General features: G+C 48.4%; 1 protein-coding gene across 1 annotated transcript in view; it reads left to right on the forward strand.

The window, feature by feature from the left end:
- Positions 1–10,464, forward strand: part of Maco1 (macoilin 1) — a 38,268-nt gene extending 27,804 nt beyond the window's left edge. The window contains exons 6-8 of the mRNA XM_027399659.2: positions 986–1,106; positions 4,494–4,668; positions 8,596–10,464. Of these exons, the coding sequence (XP_027255460.1) occupies positions 986–1,106; positions 4,494–4,668; positions 8,596–8,798 (499 nt within the window). The 3' untranslated portion in view covers positions 8,799–10,464. The remainder of the gene's footprint in view (positions 1–985; positions 1,107–4,493; positions 4,669–8,595) is intronic.
- Positions 10,465–19,839: the final 9,375 nt, after the last annotated feature.

Genomic DNA, 19,839 nt, shown 5'->3' on the forward strand with positions numbered 1-19,839 from the left:
TAAAATGGCAGGTGAGTCAGTGCACATTGTAATCCCAGCTCTGGGGGCTCCTGGACTAGCAGATCTCTGAACCTCACTGACCAGCTTTGCAGAGACCCTGTCTCAGAAAACAAGGTGGGCAGCTCTTGAGGGATAGCACCTGAGGTTGACCTCTGGCCTCCATAGCACACGTAGACACAATACAAATTTTAAAATGGTGACCATGCCTTTAATCCCAGCACTCTAGAGGCAGAGGCAGGCAGATTTCTCTGTAAATTTGAGGGCAGTCTGATCTACACAGTGAGTTTTAGGTCAGCCAGGGTTACATAGAGACACCTTGTCTCAAAATAATAAAAAATAATTATTTTAGATCGTTGTTGAAATTTTCAAAGAATAGTGGGAAGTGTATTGAGCTAAAAGTTAAATTCAGGCAGAGTGGCACATGCCTTTAATCCCAGCATCAGGAGGCAGAGGCAGGCGGATCTCTTAGAGGCCAACCTGATCTACATAGTGAGTTCCAGGATAGCCAGGGCTACACAGAAAACCCCTATCTTGGGAAAAAAAATCACAGTAATAATTAAGCAGACCCTAGATTCTTAAGAGTGTGTAAGTCCTGCAGTAAGTACACTCAGCCTCCCCATCAGCTCTACAAATGGAGTCAACACAGAAAGTATTTGAAAGCTGGGTGTGGTGAGGTATGACTGTGATAAGAAGCTAAAAGAAAAGGAAACACTTGAAAATATAATTTGCAGCTGCTGGGCGTGCACAGATGGTTTCTTGCCATCAGTCCCTAAACTGTAGCATGATAACACTTCATATCGTTCTTTTACATTGTACTGGTTATTAGTAATTTAGAAACGACTTTATAAAAACTCTATGTAAAAACTGCTATTTTATATGAGGGATTTGACACGTGTAGATTCTGTATCCATGGTGGTCTGCAAACCAATCTCCCATGATAGGGGAAACTAACTATAAACCTTATTTCCTATGTCTTTTTCAAAAGGGGAGAGTGCACCGAAACCTTGCGGAGTCGGATCAGAGAGCTAGAAGCCGAGGGCAAGAAGCTCACAATGGACATGAAGGTGAAGGAGGAGCAGATCAGGGAGCTGGAGCTGAAGGTTCAGGTGAGGAGGGGGTGGGAGAAGGGCATCCCATCACCCGGTCCCCTCCCGCCTGCTAGTGTGTGTACTCCACTGTAGAACAGCACCTCACACCAGACCTCTCTCTGTCTCATCAGCCACACAGAGGGAACTTAAAGCTCCAACCTTGTCCTGTTTGATGCAGCCAGGTCCTAATGCCAGCTGCCAGTTTTGACAGTCTGTTGTGCACATCAGCCCAGAATCTGTCTTAGCAGGGAGTCCTTTAACTTTTTAAGGCTATAGACGAGGTTCATTCCTATGGGACCTGCATCTCTCCTGACCTCCTGTCCACTGCCACCTGGTGGCTCTGACCAGGCAGGTGGCAATGCTGAGCATGTGGAGAAAAGATGTCGGGGCTGTGGACATAGGTGGGCTGTGTCCCTTAACCAAGAACTTGGTAACAGCTTTTCAAAGTGACATTAAATTAATGTCATTTTGTAAAGAGCATAGTAACTTAAATTGTGTGAGACTGATAGGAAAACACTGGCAAGTCAGTGGAGCACAACGGATGGCTTGAGACAGAACTTAAAGTATGTAGTAAAGATGGCTTCAGAAATCGGCAGGAAAGGGGAACGTGAGCCAGGAAAAGGGTTTCAAATAGCTGGACAGTGGGGAACATAAAATTAGAGTTTTATTAACACAGAAAAGGAAATTACAAAGAATTGAATGTAGAAAAATACAGGAAATAAAGTTTCATTTATTTCATCTTGAGACACAAGAAGACCTTCTAAGCATGAAAACAGTAGACAAACTCACAAACAACACCCCAAAAGAGTTGAATAAGGCCCAGGGCGTTGGTGGCGCATGCCTTTAATCCCAGCCCTCGGGAGGCAGAGGCAGCCGGATCTCTGTGAGTTCGAGACCAGCCTGGTCTACAAGAGCTAGTTCCAGGACAGCCTCCAAAGCCACAGAGAAACCCTGTTTCAGAGGGAAAAAAAAAAAAAAAAGAGTTGAATAAGATAGAGATACTGGAGGAGGGGACTGGAGAGATGGGTCACTGGGAGGTCAAGAGCACTGGCCACTCTGGCAGAGGACCTGAGTTCAATTCCTGTCACCTACACAGTGGCTCACAGCTGCCTCCTGTTCCACAGGATCTGATGTCCTCTTCTGACCTCCACAGGGACCAGGCTCACATGTGGCAAGCAAACATACATGCAGGCAAAACATTCATACAATAAAGATATTTTAAAAATTTTTAAAAATGAGAAATGCTCACTGAGTGTGGTAGCACACTCCTTTAATACCAGCACTCAGGAGGCAGAAGCAGGAGGATCTCTGTGAGTTCCAGGACAGCCAGGTCCACAAACTGAGTTCCAGGACAGCCAGAGCTACACAGAGAGACCCTGTCTCAAACTAAACAAAACAAAAAATACAGATATCAATGAAGATGAAAAATAAGTAGCACTTTTAGAATATGAATAGCTGATGAAAGTTACAAGCATATACAGAGAAATAAAGGGTGCAGACAGATAATTTACAGAAGAAACATAAGTGCTAAAAGTGGATCTTCAGGATCAACAACCTGTCTCATCATGCCAAGCCTAATAACCTCAGTTACCCACATGGTAAGTAGAGAACCAACTTCCATGTCCTCTGACCCCCAAATGCTCACCATCACACACAATCAAAATAGGGCCTGGAGAGAGGCTCAGTGTTTAGAGCTCTTGCTGCTCTTTTGGAACCCGGGTTCCATTTTCATCACCCACATGGTGTCTCATAACTAACTCTAGTCCAGCTGATCGACCCCTCTCTGATCTCCACAGACTCTTGCAAGTGCATGGTGCATATACATACTCTTAAGATACGCATTTATTTAAATAAAATTAAATATTTTTTAAAATTAAGATTAATATAAACAGTTTTAAATATATTCTTATTAGCAAGTAATGACATGAATATAAAAACTGAACATTATTTCTCTCCTGTGAAACTGGCAAAGAATTTTTGTTTTGCTTTGACACAGGGTCTTATTATGTGACCCACGTTGGCCTCAAACTCATAGCAGTCCTTCTGCTTCTGCCTACCACATGCTGAGATTATAGGTGTGGGATGCCATGTCCAGCATAGGATTTTAAATGACAAGAACTTATCCGTGACCTACACCATGTTCAGTGTAGTGATATAGAGCTACACAAATAAAAAAGAAGGGAACAGTTTTAGTAATGGGGCAGATATTTGCTTATGGTATAGTATGTATACATAAAGAAACATCACCGAGCCATCAAAAGGCTTTTTTTTTTCCAGCCAGGTGTGGTGGCACATGCCTATAACCTAGTACTTAGGAGCCTGAATAGTTAAAATGCTGTAAGTTTTAGCTTGGGTTTTTCGAGACAGGGCTTCTCTGTGTAGCTTTGGATCCTATCCTAGCACTGGATCTGGAGACCAGGCTGGCCTCGAACTCACAGAGTTCGAGAGTTCTGCTTCTGCCTCCCGAGTGCTGGGATTAAAGGCATGCGCCACCAACACCCGGCACAATTTTAGCTTCTTAAAAGGCTTCAACTAGCACTGTACATAAGGTATGATTATATTAAAAGACTATGGGAGCCGGGCGGTGGTGGCGCATGCCTTTAATCCCAGCTCTTGGGAGGCAGAGGCAGGTGGATCTCTGTGAGTTCGAGACCAGCCTGGTCTAAAGAGCTAGTTCCAGGACAGCCTCCAAAGCCACAGGGAAACCCTGTCTCTGGGGAAAAAAAAAAAAAAAAAAAAAAAAAAAACTATGGGTAGCTGTCAGCTTTTCTGTATTTCTGAATTCTCTGAAGTAAATTTGGATTTCTATCTTTAAAAAAGTTCAGGCCATGCCTGGTGGCCCTGCCCTTCACCCTAGCACTTCGAAGTCAGAGGCAGGCAGATCTCTGAGAACTCAAGGCCAGCCAAGGCTATATGAGTTGCCAGCCTAGTTTACATTGTGAAACCATGTTTCAAAATGAAAAAAAGAATCAAGTTCAATACTGTCTGTATTTCCAACTATTATAAATGGGCTTTCCTATAGTTTGCCTTATCAAAATAACAAACATTTCTGCAATTTTTAGCACATATTTTTAGAAGTGTAACTTCAGCATAAGGCTAAGAAGAGTAGTGTCTCTGCTCTGAGTTAGTCTTGAAAGAGAGTACTTGATTTGGAAGGAGAAGCTACTTTTTTTCCAGCCATGTGCTCCATACAGCCCGCTGCACACCTTTGAGAATCTGAATATTGTGTGGACATAGCATGGCACATGCTCTAAGAATGAAGTGTAAACACAAAGTATCAGTATTCTCTGTTCTAATGGCCAGGTCAATAGGACTGGAATTTAATTTGTGAGTTCAAGTGTGATCTATATACATTATTATTACTAGAACTACTTAATAACATTGCTGGTTCAATGCTGTTGTTAGGAGCTTCGGAAGTACAAAGAAAATGAGAAGGACACCGAGGTGTTAATGTCAGCACTCTCCGCCATGCAAGACAAGACGCAACACCTGGAGAACAGCCTCAGCGCAGAGACAAGAATCAAGTTGGACCTGTTCTCTGCACTGGGTGATGCAAAGCGGCAGCTGGAGATTGCCCAGGGTAGGAAAGCGGCAGGCCCCATCGGGGTGGCAGGATGTGGAGGTCACAGGGCTGCAGAGAGTGGACCTCCCCTCAGAGCTCTGAACCAGAGAGGGCACCTCAGTGCGTGTGCCCTGCGTTAAGATTAGGAGTCCTATTAATTCACACTGCTGGTACAAGTTGAGATGAGAGCATATCAAGTGCTGGACTTACAGAGAAGACTGTGAATGTCTCCTCAAGGGGTTCACAGCTTTGGAGTCTAGAGCTCTGTCACCCTGTGTGTGGGCAACCTTTAGGGGCAGAGAGAGGCAGGGCCTAAAGCAGACTATAGAGCTAGGTGACATCATGGGAGCTGATGTTTAAGCTGGTCATGAATGATGAAGGGGTTGGGAGCATAGTGAGAGTGAGGGTCAGGAAACCTCCTTGCACAAGACACAGTTTCCCAGGACCTCCCAAGCTGCAGAAGGCTAGGATTGGCTTGGACAGTGCAGCAAAGGAGTCTAGAGTCTGAAGAACAGGGCTTCCACTCAGCAGAGAATTGCTGAGAGCTACTAGTGTCTGATAACTGATAGATACCTCACCAAGACAAGCAGTGAGCAAGCCATTACAGTATTTGTAAGATAGGGACCAGGGCGTTGAACAAAGAGGAGAAGAAGGGGAAGAAAGAGACCTCTTGTCACATGGCGGTCACAGAGGTCACATGTTGTGTTTAAGCAGAATGAGACCAGGAGCAGTGAAGGCAAAGCCCATGGGCACGGAAGAGGCTCACCAGTCTGCTGGCCCAGGTGGGGCAGGGGTAGCCGCAGCCAGGTTTTGTGGGGGTGTCCAGTGGAAAGAGCTTAGAACTTTAAGTGACATGGAGGGGTCCGGGAGGGTTCTGACAGAGGGTGGATGGCAAGACCCAATGAAAAGAAAATTGGATTTTTGTTCACAAAACAGATTAATCACCTAAGTGTCTAAAGTACTGAGAAAACCTTTCCACCAGTTGACCTGGTACATGGAAAGGTTACTTGAGTGTAGGACTCACCAATTAGCCAAGCTCTAGAAGCCACCATCCCGGAAAGCCCAGAATCTACTGGGGTAGCAGGGGCCAGATGCTTAAGATTACTGAGCACCCTGGATAAACTTATTTCATGTAGATTATCTAGCTGTTTCTCCCTACTGAATCTTAAAGCATCTAGTAATCCATTTAAAATGATGTAAACATATTACTGTTAATGATATTTTATGAAAATAACTATCATCAAAAAATAACAAGAAACGCCATTGTCTTACATTTATTATATGTATATTTACTTGTGACATTATAGAAAATATTTGCATGCTCTTCTCTGTTGATTTTGTGATTTTTACACTCTGCGCAGTTCACCAAATACCCAGCTTGTGCTTACTGCAGAAGACAGGGATGCTCTCTGGTGCTTTGTTGTCCTGTGGGTCCTAGCTGCATGTTGAGAATTGCTGCGTTAGGGCAAGCCAGGTAGACAGGATGGAGGAGATGGGAGAGCAGAGTGGGCACCGTGCGGCAGGAGCGAGTAGGCCCATGGGATGAACCCTGAAAGCAGAGACAGGTGGGGAGGAGCACAGTCCAGGAAGCAGGAGTGTAAGCTGGGAAAGAAGGCTCTGGGGCTGTCCAGGCCAGGATTCTGGTGGTCCCAAGCCTGGAAGCCATGAAAGAAAAGAGTGGAGCTTAAGTGGATGGTGACTAAAGTGCCCCGAAGAATGTAGTCCCTAGGTCTTCAGAGAAAGTGGGCTCTTCCAATGGCAGCATGAACACTGAACGTGAAGAAGAGCAGAGGAGCTGAGCGATCGAGAGGATCAGGGTGCTGGAAGCAAGGCAGAAGAGCAGAGACGTTCTAGGGAGCGAGAAAGGGAGTGTGTTTGGTTTGGGACACTGATTGGTAGGTGCTCTTTAGACACTCAGGTGAAGCAACTCATCAGTCTCTGGGAACTTCGGCCTTGCCTGGAAATGTTAAGAAAATAGAGAAGCTAAGAAGTTGGTAAACCCACCTGAGAGGCCTGGGGTGGCCCATGTGATTAAGCAGGGACAAAGGGTAGACATCAGGCTACCTTGTCTGTGGGCTCAGGGACAAGTACTTGAAAGAGTTCCAGGGATCCGCCTTGCAGCGGATCATCTCACCTGCCACTAGCCCTTTCCTGTCTGGCTTAGCATTGAGGAATGGACACGTCTGCTTGACTGTTAGTCAGTGCTGGGATCTGTGCACTTGGAGAAGATCCCCTGGCACGGAAGCAGCACCTGCTCTTTGGGGCCAGGGCATCAGGCTTCTTGGCATGACTGTACTCCACTCTTAGCCCATAAAAAGGGTCCATGCTGAAGCTCTTGGGGTGTTTTCCTCTTGCTAATTAAAGAAACGAGACTGAAGTCTGCATTTGAAAGACAGTAGCTCATGTATCAGGTGCCACTGAGTACTTTATTCATCTGAAGCTCATTGTGTTCAAGAGAAAGTGGCTCTTTGATGCTTACTTAAAACTTTGGGGCCCTGAAGGAAGTGAGGGTGCAGATCTTTTCTCCTGCTCTTGGCTCCTGCTTTCCCACTGCCTCCCTCCAGATCCTGTCCAACTTCTTAATTCAAATCCAAACCTGTTTCTTCCTATGCTGTTATTCATCCTGGTTACAAAGTGACTCTTCATCTTACTCCATCCCCTGGAATATGCTACCCAGACTTCTCACATTTTAGACACACTGTTGTCTTCACACAGTGAGGGCTGCTCACACACAGCCTCTTTCTTTCCCTAGGAGATCAGAGAGGCACCTAGCATGATGGAGACTGCATGGATTTGGAACAGGGTGGTCCTGGCCTCAGTCCTGCTCTGTCTTAAGAACAGATGGACTGAACAAGATGTGTAATTTGTGAAGACTTGGCTCTCCACTGGACTGGGTGCAGGGATTTAGCAGTGAGAAATTAAGAGGCACAGTCTTTGCCTCACAGAGCCCATGATCCAGCAGAGAGATGATGGGTCTAGTGCCATGGGGACATGTAGGTGCTACAGCCTGACCAAATGGAGTCAGCTCTGTCACTGGCAGTACTTGACCAAGTGGTATGCTTCCAGTTTCCTGTTCTTTCATTATAAAATGTATGGTACTAATACTCCTCTCTTCTGGTTGTAAGCAAGAAGCAGGTAGGTGTCTGTGAGCACTTAGACCCCTATGCCATTCTGGGTTTTAGCTGCTGTCGTTTTGTTTTGTTTTGTTTTGTTTTGAGACATGGTTTCTCTATGGCTTTGGAGGCTGTCCTGGAAGTAGCTCTTGTAGACCAGGCTGGTCTCAAACTCACAGAGATCCACCTGCCTCTGCTTCCCGAGTGCTGGGATAAAAGGCATGTGCCACCACCGCCTGGCTTAGCTGCTGTCATAACTAAGAGACTACACAACATAAGGGACAATTGAGGGTGCGTTGAGAATCTGGCACTCGGACATTGATGGAGATTGATGATCAGGGACCCTCAGCAGCCAGCACATACACAGAGGATGCATGAAGACCTAAGCTAGCAGATGTGCTGACGCAGCCAGCTGAATGCTGGGCAGAGGGCAGGGGGCATCTTGCCAGTAAGCTGGGCACCTGTCCCAGAATGTTATCTGCTTATTGTCAGAGAACTTGTCGTGACTGATCAAAGATCTTGGTGCTATGTTCCTTGGTCTAACACTCAGAGCCCAGCCTTCCAGAAAGGAACTCCAGCTTAGGAGATGGAGCACCTCTCAGGCTCCTACTTTCTTGTACTCCCACAACATAAGAGCTGCTCAGCGTTTTCTGTAGTTAGAAAAGGAAAATGGCAGAGAATAGCATATGAACCATGGTGCCTTAAAATGCCCTACTGTTGGGCACTTTACAGGGAGGTGCCTGCCTTTACCAAACAGTGAGTATGGGACTGACCTGGGGTGTGTGTGTATGAGCCCTCTCTCCTCACTCATGCTAGGTCTTTGATCTTGCAGGACAAATCCTTCAGAAAGATCAGGAAATCAAGGACCTAAAACAGAAGATAGCCGAAGTCATGGCCGTCATGCCCAGCATAACATACAGTGCCGCCACCAGTCCTCTGAGCCCTGTGTCCCCCCACTATTCTTCCAAGTTTGTGGAGACCAGCCCCTCTGGACTCGATCCTAATGCCTCTGTCTATCAGCCCCTGAAGAAATGAAGGCCAGCTGTGTGTTTGCCCAACCATTTGGAACCAGAAGTCTTTGAAAAGCAGCGTCTCTGGTGGTCAAGATAAAAACGTTGATAATTGTGTTTTGTGGGACTGTATATGTTGTCATTTTTAAAGGGGGGAAATAACATCCAAGTCTGACTAGAACTGCCCATCAGTTGTTCTTGTAAGTTTTTAGAAGACCTCACAGGACTTTGCAGTTTATTTTTCTTGGCCAACACATTAAAACCATTCTTGGATTTCAAGTAGCCAATTTTGCCTTTCTATGTATTTTTACATAGTTTCCTCTTGAAGACAAAAAAAAAAAAAAAAGCAGAGTTTTTGCTTTTCAACTCTCTTTTGTTCTTAAATAAGCAAGAAAATTGCACATTGTATTCACACGGATGACAACAAAAGCTTATTTCCATCAGGAGAGGGCTAAATAACCTGACACAGCTCTGATTCCATAGCTGAATTAAAGATGATTATTGCTGTTACAGAAAAAAAAAGATTGATTGCCCCTCCAAGGACCAGACGGATCAAGGGAGCCTCATGAGAGAGACTTAAGGGGTGAGGCTAGCTTGCAAGCGTGTGACGGCGTGTTTGGAGTATTGACATTCCCATTGATGTGTAGTTATAGAATGTGTCTGAGAGCATTCTTTGCATCACCTTGAAAAGATATTTCAAGAGGAAACACGATCACTTTCCACTACCCCCACCTGCTCCTTTTCTGTCATCTGTCTTCTATTTGTCGAGTTCACTGTGGATCCTGTTGTACAGCTGGTAGGTGGCTGGGCTGCTGGTCACCGCGCCACCACAGGCTTTTTTCCATGGGAACCGCACAGGGTTCCATGCTTGCTGCCAGTCAAGAACCTTAGGGAGTCAGCCTGGTGGGTGTGAAAGAGGCCAAACGATAGCTAATGAAAGCTGTGGTCTAGGAGCGGTTCCCACGTGTCATTTGCTGCTCTCTTCACTCTCATCATCTCATGTGTGATGGTTTATGGGTGCTTGACTATTCCGGAGCTCTTGTGCCAAGGAGGATTTGTTGTTGTTTGTTTTTAAGACCTAAACTCTGCACAAAGATACTGGTTCAACTGTGTATTATACGTTGGTAGAAAGTGTCTGTGCAGACCTTTGAAAGTGTGTTAAGGATCAGGGAGGGGGAGGGCAGGGGAGAGAACGGGCAAAGCAGAGTTGCATTTGGAAGTTTGGGGAAATTAAGAAACCAAATCAATTGGCTTTGCTTCCGTGCTGTGTGTTCTGGAAGGACATAGTTCTAAAATTTCCTGTTGATTGGCATGTGTATCTTATTTAAAGCAAATTAGGTAGGACAACCAGTCAGTAAAATTAGAAGTATTAAAGAGAATCACCCTTTCAATCACAGATCTTATTTTGGAGTAAAACAAACTTCTAGCTTTAGCCAGGTGTGCATGTTGCTGCCATTTGCATTTTGAATCATCTTGTGTAACTGTCACCATGAAAGTGTTACTCAGAATTGTCACAGTTTTTTTTCCATCTTTGTGCAAAAACATGGAAAATTGTCACCAAGTTTGTGTTGAGGTTTCCCCCATTTTGCTGCCTTTGGGACACTGTTTTCGTTAAATACTTGGTCTTGGCTGCATTCTTTTTTTTTTTTCCCCTGTGGGGTTCAAAAGAATAAACATTTTCTTACTGATAATTTAGTTTTCTGCCTTTTTAACATTCAGGAGGATACAGGAAGGTAGATGGTTGTGGTGGGACTGAGGTGTTGGCCAGTTTGTTTTCACCTCAGCTCAGCTCAGCTCAGCTCAGGTCAGACGGTGCTGCCACACACGGCACTGGGCAGGGAGCCAGCAAGGATCTGAGAGGTGTACACCCAGGAGCTCCAGCTGGTCTCATTTCTAAACTTCAGACACATTTACTGCCACCCACCTTCCCCCCACTTCTCCCCTTCTCCAGCATCCATTATAGCTAAAGCTGTCTTTGCTTCCGGTGCATTCCCCGTCACCAAGACCCAAATGGGAATTGGCCAGGAAGTGACTGCTCCAGAAAGAGAATCCTGAGAACCAATTCCCTTCACACTACCTTACCCTCTTCCACTTTCTAGAATCTTCTTTGGCTACTTAATGACCAGTACCCTGTTGGGTTTCCCCTCTGCTATGGATCCTTAAACAACCTCCCAAGGTGAGCGATTCAACCCATCCCACCCCCTTGCCCTTGTTTTTAGAGGCTTGTCTGTTTTCATCTGAAAGGTAGCTACCTCTCTTGGCCCATGCTCTCCATCTTAGACATTATTACAGTTTATCTTGGATCGAGTTTCTAGAAAGTTTTGCTCTTGGCATCTCACCCTCTGTCCTGTTTCTGGATAGGCAGCTGAATCTTGGTCGTTAAGGCTTGCAGACACACCACACTTAATACCATGAGCAGAGTTCCCCAGGAAACTCTTGGGCTTGGCACTGGCCTTCGCATTCCCTGAAGGAGTGTGTCTGCCTGTGGTGCTCTCACTGGCACAGTCTTCAGTGCTAGGAATCACCACTTGTCTTGTTTGCCTGTCATAAAGCAACTCCACATCCTAAGGTTTGTGATTTATCAGATGTCATAAAGCAATGTTTGCCATTCTAGATGGTCCAGTATTTACAGGAAGGATGGACTGAGTGTGTTGTGACTGGCCAAGAATCCTCTTGGTTGCCGTCCCCCAACTACATTAAGAAATGGCTCTTACATGTCCTTCCCACCTTGGTAATCCTTCCAAAAGATCCTAAAAGTGAGAAAGAACGACTGTGGCTCAGACCTGAGGGAAGGGACCACCCTTCACCCTGTCATCCCCTTGTCCCATGCCACCCAGAACAGCTGCTGTCTGATTGCTGCCTGTGACACAGTCCTGAGAATCATTGCAGGCCCAAGTCCAGCTACATTATAACAAGAAACAGTTGGTTCAGACCACATGGAAGGAACTGAAGGAGAGAAACCCAGACTGCCTCAGAGGTAAACGAGACAGCTCTTTTCAGGGTGAACTAGGGGAAGGATGGGAGCCAGGGTGACTAAGGTAAAGGTCTTAGACCTCAAGTGCCTGGCTGTGTGGGACTATGGTAATTGCTCCTCAGGTTCACTGCCTCAGTAGTGTCCTCTATTTTGTTTTAGAGACAGGGTCTCCCTGTGTAGTCCTGGCTGTCTTGGAACTCACTCTGTAGACCAGGCTGGCCTCGAACTCACAGAGGTGCACCTGCTTCTCCCTCCCTAGTGCTGGGATTAAAGGCAGGCTCTACCACGTACATGTGAGAGCCTGAAGTTGATGCCCAGGGTCATCCTCAGCCCCTCCCCCTCCCACCTTACTGAGGAAGAGTAAAATCTCATCAATATGACTAGTCTGGCTAGCTAACTTGCTCTGGGGATGCCCTGGCCCCACCTTCAGAGGTTGAAACTGAAGGTGGTCACCACACCCACATGGTACTTACTGTGAATTCTGAGGACCCCCAACTTTTGTTTCCACATTTGTATTGCAATTACTTTACCCACTGAGCCAGCCCCTGCCCTCGAGCACTTACCCAAGAACGTGGTCCCTGTCCAGAAGCCCTGCTCTACTGGGGTCCATCTAATCTAGAGCCCTGTGACCTGGACATACCCACCAAATAGTGGGCATTAGCCTCCAGCTTTGCTGCTGGTCCTGCCCTAAGCCTTTCTTATCCCTTGCTGCCTGTCCTCTCATAGATGCTACCAGTCTGTGACAAAATGCAGAACACTCAACTCAGCTATTCAGGGCCTCCCTGCAAAATCTGCCCCTCAACCAGGAGTCTCTGTAAGACAGACCTGATAGCTAAACCAATGTGACTTGACCCAAACGTGCTCAGCTTGTTAGCTCAGACCCTCGGCCTCATCTGATTCCACTTTTAATAAGGTCTGCACTGATTTCACTGATGCTTAGTCAGATGCCCCTTCCTAAGTGGTATCTCCAACCTGAAGATGTGAAATGGCCAAACGAGCCAACGTCTGGCTTCTGTTTTTGTTTTGTTTTGCTGGCCTCGAACTCACATAGATCCATTCACCTGCCTCTGTCTCCCAAGTGCTGGGATTAAAGGCGTGTGCCACCACCACCCAGCATGGCTTTTGACATTTAGGATGAAGAACTTAGCTGATAAGGGATGAAGGAGGTAAAGACCTCTAAGCCCTACTTCTTGTTTTGTTTTGACATAGAGTCTCACCATGTAGCTCTGACTAGCCTGGAACAGGCTGTGTAGACCTCTGCCTCAGCACTCTCTCCTCCCTCTCCCCTCTCCCCCCATCTAGGAGCCCAGGCTTTGAGAGTGAAGATTCCCCTTTGCTACACCTGTAGTGTCGGCCACACAACAGGTGTGCAGTCAGCACCCCTGACTGACCCAGGTCAGCTAATCGGAGCATGTGATCTGAAGTGTGTGTTGCCCATCGGAGCATCTTGTATGGGTGCCAAACTGTGGGATTTTAGACAAGTCTAAACAGAATGAGCCTATTTACCATGACGTCTCCCATCTGCCTGGCTCTGTTTTTGCTGAAGCCTTGTGTTTCTTGTCAGGTTCTCTCCACAAGTGCGTGCTTGTTCTAGTCAGGCGCAAAGATTTCTTCAACAGCTGGGCACTCTGAGAACAAGCCATTCTCTGGGGCACCCTGGCAGCAGGGGGCATGGGACAGGGGAGCCAGCCATTCTTTCTGGGGGCGGGGGGGGGTCCTCTTTCTTCCTCCAGGAAGGAGTCTGGAGACCACTATCCAGGGATCTTCATTTGGCCAAGGGTGCCACACTTTTCCCTCCCTCCCTCCCTCCCTCCCTCCCTCCCTCCCTCCTTTTTGACTGCTTTCTGCCTCTCTCAGCATTTGCCTTTATTTCCTCTGTCCTTGCTTGAGATTCAAGCTCAGATCCCCTTGGGTTGGGCTCCCTGGATCCTGGAGTTGCCCTCTCGTTCTTCAGTTCCTCTCCTAGGAATGCCAGGTTTAGCCATACCCTGTCAAGAAGCCAAGCCGAGTGTCCCCTGGGAGCTGCTCTGTCCTGTTTGCCAACAGTGCAGTCTCTGGACAATTGGGGTCAACAGGGACGTGGAGCTGAAGGTGGCAGGGCCTTCTGTGAGGGGGCAGAAGGAGATGGACCAGAGCCAATGTACCAAAGTCAGAGGACAGGCTGCAGGAGTCAGTGCCCTGCCTCCACCGTGGGCTTCGGTTGTCAATTCGTTACCCCATTTAACTGCAAGCTCTTTTACTGGCTACCACTGCAGGTCTCCACACCTGCACTTCGCATCTTCGCCCTTCTACCCCACTCCCACCCCCATTGCTCCATGGTGGTGTCAATCAGAGATGGGCCTTTACTCTCAGAAGCCTGTGTGGGACCCATGCTGACTTAGGTAGGTGGTTCTCAAATTAAGGGTTCATAGGAATAGCCTGAAATAAACACTCCAGGTTCCATCCCCTGACACACAAGGTTTGGGGGATGGACCTCAAAATGTATCCTGAACAAGCTCCCGGTGAGGCTGAGTCCCAGGTCCTCTGCCCCACTTTGAGAGCCACTGACCTAAACCACTGCCACCAGAGGGCACAGGCCACCAGCCAGGGGTCCCTGCTCCTCCCCAGCCACCAGCACCACTGGGCAAAAGGTTCTTCCCCTAAGACTCCCTTCTATCTGCATGGCTCTCAGAATCTCTGACAAGTACCAGGTCACCTCCTGGGGGTGCTGACTGGCCAGGGTCTGGATAGACGCAACTGACTAAGGGAGGGATCCCCTGGCCTCCCTCCCTTGGGTGGAGAACCTTTGTTCAGAGTTCTTCTAGTTAAAATGGCAAGTGAGGGTGTTTCTTCTCTCTGCCGCAGATGTATCCCTAGATTTTCAACCGTTGCTTTTATAAGAAATGAATTGGAAAACCTTTCAAATGTAATTTAAAAGTCAACTCTGGGAAAAAAGAAGAGGTGTGGTAAGATGACCCAGGGGTTGGAAGTACTTGCTATGTGAGCCTGAAGACCGGAGTTTGATCCCCTAATTCCATGGTAGTGGCAGAGAACAGACTCCGGAATGTTACCCTCTGACCTCCATGTGGCCCATGGCACCTATGCACCTCCTCTCTCACACGTGCGCGCACACAACAGTGTGAAGAGGGGGGGAGGGGAAGGAAGAAGATTCAGGAGCTTGAGCAGCGTGAAGAGCGCGCCCTCCACTGATGCTTAACCCTTACCTGCTGCTTCTGTGGAGGGATCTGCCTGGGGGCTGAAGGGTTAGTGGGATCACAGGAAAGCTAAGGATCTGCCCCGTCACCCCTGCACTACACCCCGTCACTCTGTAGTACACCCTGTCACCCCTGCAGTGTACCCTGTCACCCCTGCAGTGCACCCCACCACCCCTGCAGTGCACCCCGTCACCCCTGCAGTGCACCCCGTCACCCCTGCAGTGCACCCCGTCACCCCTGCAGTGCACCCCGTCACCCCTGCAGTGCACCCCGTCACCCCAGTGCAGTGCACCCCACCCCTGCAGTGCACCCCGTCACCCCTGCAGTGCACCCCGCACACCCCTGCAGTGCACCCTGCTGCAGTGCACACCCCGTGCAGTGCACCCGTCACCCCTGCAGTGCACCCCGTCACCCCTGCAGTGCACCCCGTCACCCCTGCAGTGCACCCGTCACCCCTGTGCACCCCTGCAGTGCACCCCGTCACCCCTGCAGTGCACCCCGTCACCCCCGTCACCCCTGCAGTGCACCCCGTCACCCCGTCACCCCTGCAGTGCACCCCGTCACTCTGCAGTGCACCCCGTCACCCCTGCAGTGCACCCCGTCACTCTGCAGTGCACCCCATCACCCCTGCAGTGCACCCTGTCACCTCCACAGTGCACCCCGTCACCCCTGCAGTGCACCCCGTCACCTCCACAGTGCACTGTCTCTAGAGTTGGAGTCCAGAGTGTTTGGGTTCAGATAGTCCAATCCAAGCACATCCCTTAAATCACATTCAGACATAGCCATTCTCGAATGCCTGGGAACGTCCATGGCCAAGTGGCTGGGAGCAGGCCAACATACTAAACCTCAGAGACATACTGGCACAGACTTCTGTGGCTTGTCAACATATTGCTTGTGTTGCATAGAATTTCAGACATTTAAAAATTGGGAGAGTTCATATCAAGTTTCTGGGGTTCTATCTATTAATCATCTATCAACTATGTATTTGTCATCTATTGATTATCATCAACCACCCATTCAGAGATGGGATCTTGCCGTGTAGCCTAGGCTGGCCTTGCCACTGCCTTGACATCTCAACAGTTGGGATGACAGTCTTGAGCCACCATGCCTGATTTACTTTGTTTTTGAAACTGGGTCTTGGTATAGACCCACTCCTGCCTCGAGTGCTGGGACTATAGGCATGTGTCACCACACCTGGCCAAGAATTTGGAGGTTTCTGTTCAAAGAACCTGAAGATCTGCAGGCCTTGGGAGAGGTGGGGCCGTGGTTCCCACCCTGCCTGAATGATTACCTGCAAACTAGCAACATGCCCTCTTCTAGCCACCCAGACATCCTGGCTGAACTGAGTTGTTTGTTTTAATTTGGCAGCAGGGTTGGAAAACTGGGAATGGCGGGCAGGGGTTTGAGAGGAAGCTTCTGTCCTGATGGCCTGGGGCCTCAGGGGAGATAAATGAGAGATTCTGGGGGATGCAGCCAGAGGTGGAGAAGCTATAGAATTAGACTCCGTCTCCTTGTTCCCTCCGGCCAGAGGGCTTCTTTCCAGGCCCTGCCCTCAGTTTCTTCTGGCTACATCTCTCTCTCTCTCTCTCTCTCTCTCTCTCTCTCTCTCTCTCTCTCTCTCTCTCTCTCTCTTTGAGACAGGCTCAATTGCGTGAGGCTCTTGTCTCAGCCTCTCAAGTAGCTGGGACCAGAGGCACATACCACCATAATTGGCTTTATCTCAAGTTTTCCATAGTAAGCCATAGAAACTGGGGCCAGGACAAGCCCTGGGCTGTCAGGAAGCCAGCGACCCGGCCAGAGACAGAGATGGCAGCCAGCCAGCAGAGCAGTCTGCTGGACAGGAGCCGCTGGCCATGAGTCTGTGTGCTCTGGGCTGTTGGGGGTCAACCCTCCTCAAGACCAAAGTGTGGCTGCCCTCAGTGACCCTCTCCATCCCCACAGGCAGGGCAATGACTCCACCCCTCTGTGCTGTGATCTGTTGTGAGGTGTGACAGGGCATGGCTCAGAGCCAAAGTGTGGTATACAGCAGGGACTCAGGCTCTTGCTTCCCTCGGTAAGAACAGTAGTCCCAGTTAAAAGTTACAACTGGGAGAAGAAAGTAGAGCCCGCCCTCAGGTCGGAAGGCAAAAACTTGTGTCAGCCATTAGGGTTTGGAGACTGTTATTCCAGTGAAAATGACTTTACAGAGAAAGTACCTGGTTGGGGTCCCCTGCTCTCCCTGTGGCCAAACTCAGGGCTAGAGTTCAGGAGCCCAGGAAGGAGACTTGGGCCCTGACAAGCTCTTAATATACATGTTTGTCCCTAGTTCCTATGTTGACATCCAACCCCCAAGGCATTGGAAAGTGTGTGTGTGTGTGTGGTGTGTGTGTGTGTGTGTGTGTGTGTGTGTGTGTGTGTGTGTGTGTGTGTGTGTGTGTGTGTGTGTGTGTGTGTGTGTGTGTGTGTGTGTGTGTGTGTGTGTGTGTGTGTGTGTGTGTGTGTGTGTGTGTGTGTGTGTGTGTGTGTGTGTGTGTGTGTGTGTGTGTGTGTGTGTGTGTGTGTGTGTGTGTGTGTGTGTGTGTGTGTGTGTGTGTGTGTGTGTGTGTGTGTGTGTGTGTGTGTGTGTGTGTGTGTGTGTGTGTGTGTGTGTGTGTGTGTGTGTGTGTGTGGTGTGTGTGTGTGTGTGTGTGTGTGTGTGTGTGTGTGTGTGTGTGTGTGTGTGGTGTGTGTGTGTGTGTGTGTGTGTGTGTGTGTGTGTGTGTGTGTGTGTGTGTGTGTGGTGTGTGTGTGTGTGTGTGTGTGTGTGTGTGTGTGTGTGTGTGTGTGTGTGTGTGTGTGTGTGTGTGTGTGTGTGTGTGTGTGTGTGTGTGTGTGTGGTGTGTGTGTGTGTGGTGTGTGTGTGTGTGTGTGTGTGTGTGTGTGTGTGGTGTGTGTGTGTGTGGTGTGGTGTGTGTGTGGGGGGGTGATGTGGGTGGTGGTTATGTGTGTGGTGTGGCTGGTGGTGGTGGGATGCGCTTCACTATTTAAGTCTGGAAGCCAAGGCTCATGAATCTACCAGTGGGCTCATAAAGAAGGCCAGGAGAGCCGGGCGGTGGTGGTGCACACCTTTAATCCCAGCACTTAGGACGCAGAGGCAGGCGGATCTCTGTGAGTTCCATACATGTATGACACATGTATGTTACATGTATGACACATGTATGTTACACGTATGACACATGTATGTTACATGTATGACACATGTATGTTATATGTATGACACATATAACACAGCGAGTTCCAGGACTATCTCCAAAGTCACAGAGAAACCCTGTCTCAAAAACAAAAATCAAAACAACAACAAAAAGACCAAGAAAGCCATTTGCCCTTTCCTCAGGACAGCACAAGGAGAGACTGCTCTAACCAGACATCAAACCTGAGATGTCTTCATCTTGGACTGTCCACATATTGGGGACAAAGCTTCCTGAGGCAGCTTGGGTGGACCCAAACACCTCCGCTTCCTGGTGGGGACAGTCTGGGGCCTGTCTAAACCACACAGACATCAGGAGCTTTTGCAAGAAGAGAGCCACACACAGCCAGGCTGGAGGGGTCCATGATCCCAGCTACTCAGGAGGCTGAGACAGGGGTCTGCCTGGGCTATAGCATGAATTCTCAGCCAGCCTGGGGGATTTAGAGGGACTTTGTCTCTAAATAAAAAAGGGAAAGAAGGCTGGGAATGTAGCCCAGTGGAAGAGCACATGTGAGTCTCAGGTTCAATCCTTATACAAGTCAGTCATTGCCAGTGGGGGAGCAACAGGTGTAAAGTCTACTCACTGTGCAGAGGCTGGGGGGCAGAGTGCACAGAGGCAGGGGTGAGGTGGTGTGTAGAGGCAGGGGTGAGGGACACAGAGGCAGGGGGGCATGGGGCATGGAGGTAGGGGTGGGGAGGAGGAGGCACACAGAGACAGGAGTGGGGTGGGCACAACCTCCAGAGCTGGGGCAGCTGAGGGACAGAAAGAAGCTGCCTGTGTCCCTTCCAGGGAAGATGGGAGTTAGCAGCTACTGACCAGTCAGTCAGAAAACAAAGATAGACCATTTGAGAGCCTGAGGTTTAGATGTTACATAAAGTTATGAACTGGAGAGATGGCTCAGCTGTGAAGAGCTCTGCCTCTGCCACCCGGGTGCTGGGATCAAAGGTGTGAGATAGGGCCACCACCACCCGACAAAAAAAAAAAAAAAAAAAAAAAACTTTTATATTTTTATTCTGTGTGTATGTGTGTTCTCTGCAAGAATGTTTGTGTACCACATGTGTGCGTGCATGATGGTCATGGAGGCCAAAAGAGGATGTCACATCCCCTGAAACTGGAGCTACAGACAGGTGTGAACTGCAATGTGGGTGCTGGGAATTGAACCCCAGGAAGAGCAGCCAGTGCTCTTAACCACTGAACGGCCTCTCCAGCTGCCACGTAATTGTTTTAAAAGGTTAATTTCTCACTCTCTGTGTGTATGACGGGGTGGGGGTAATGGGTACAGTCTGCAGGTGCCTACAGAGGCCAGAAGAGGGCGTCAGATCCTCTGGAGCTGGAGTGACAGGTATATATACTTTTTAAAGATTTTAAAAATTTAATATTTGTGGGTGTTTTTGCCTGCATGTATATATATGTCTGGGCACCATATTCGTGCCTGGTGCCCATGGAGGCCAAAAGAGGGCAGCAGATCCAAGGGACTGGAGTTACAGACAGCTGCAAGCTGCCATCATATAGTCACTGGGAATCAAACCCAGGTCCCCTGCAAAAGCAGCAAGTGCTTTTAATTCCCAAGCCTCAGATCCAAATAATTCTTTAATTAATTTTTTAATTTGGGATTTTTTTTTTTTGGTGTGGGAGACAGGGTTTCTCTGTGTCCTGGCTGTATTGGAGCTCACTCTGTAGACCAGGCTGGCT

The sequence above is a fragment of the Cricetulus griseus genome, chromosome 2 (assembly GCF_003668045.3).
Source record: "Cricetulus griseus strain 17A/GY chromosome 2, alternate assembly CriGri-PICRH-1.0, whole genome shotgun sequence".
NCBI lineage: Eukaryota > Metazoa > Chordata > Mammalia > Rodentia > Cricetidae > Cricetulus > Cricetulus griseus.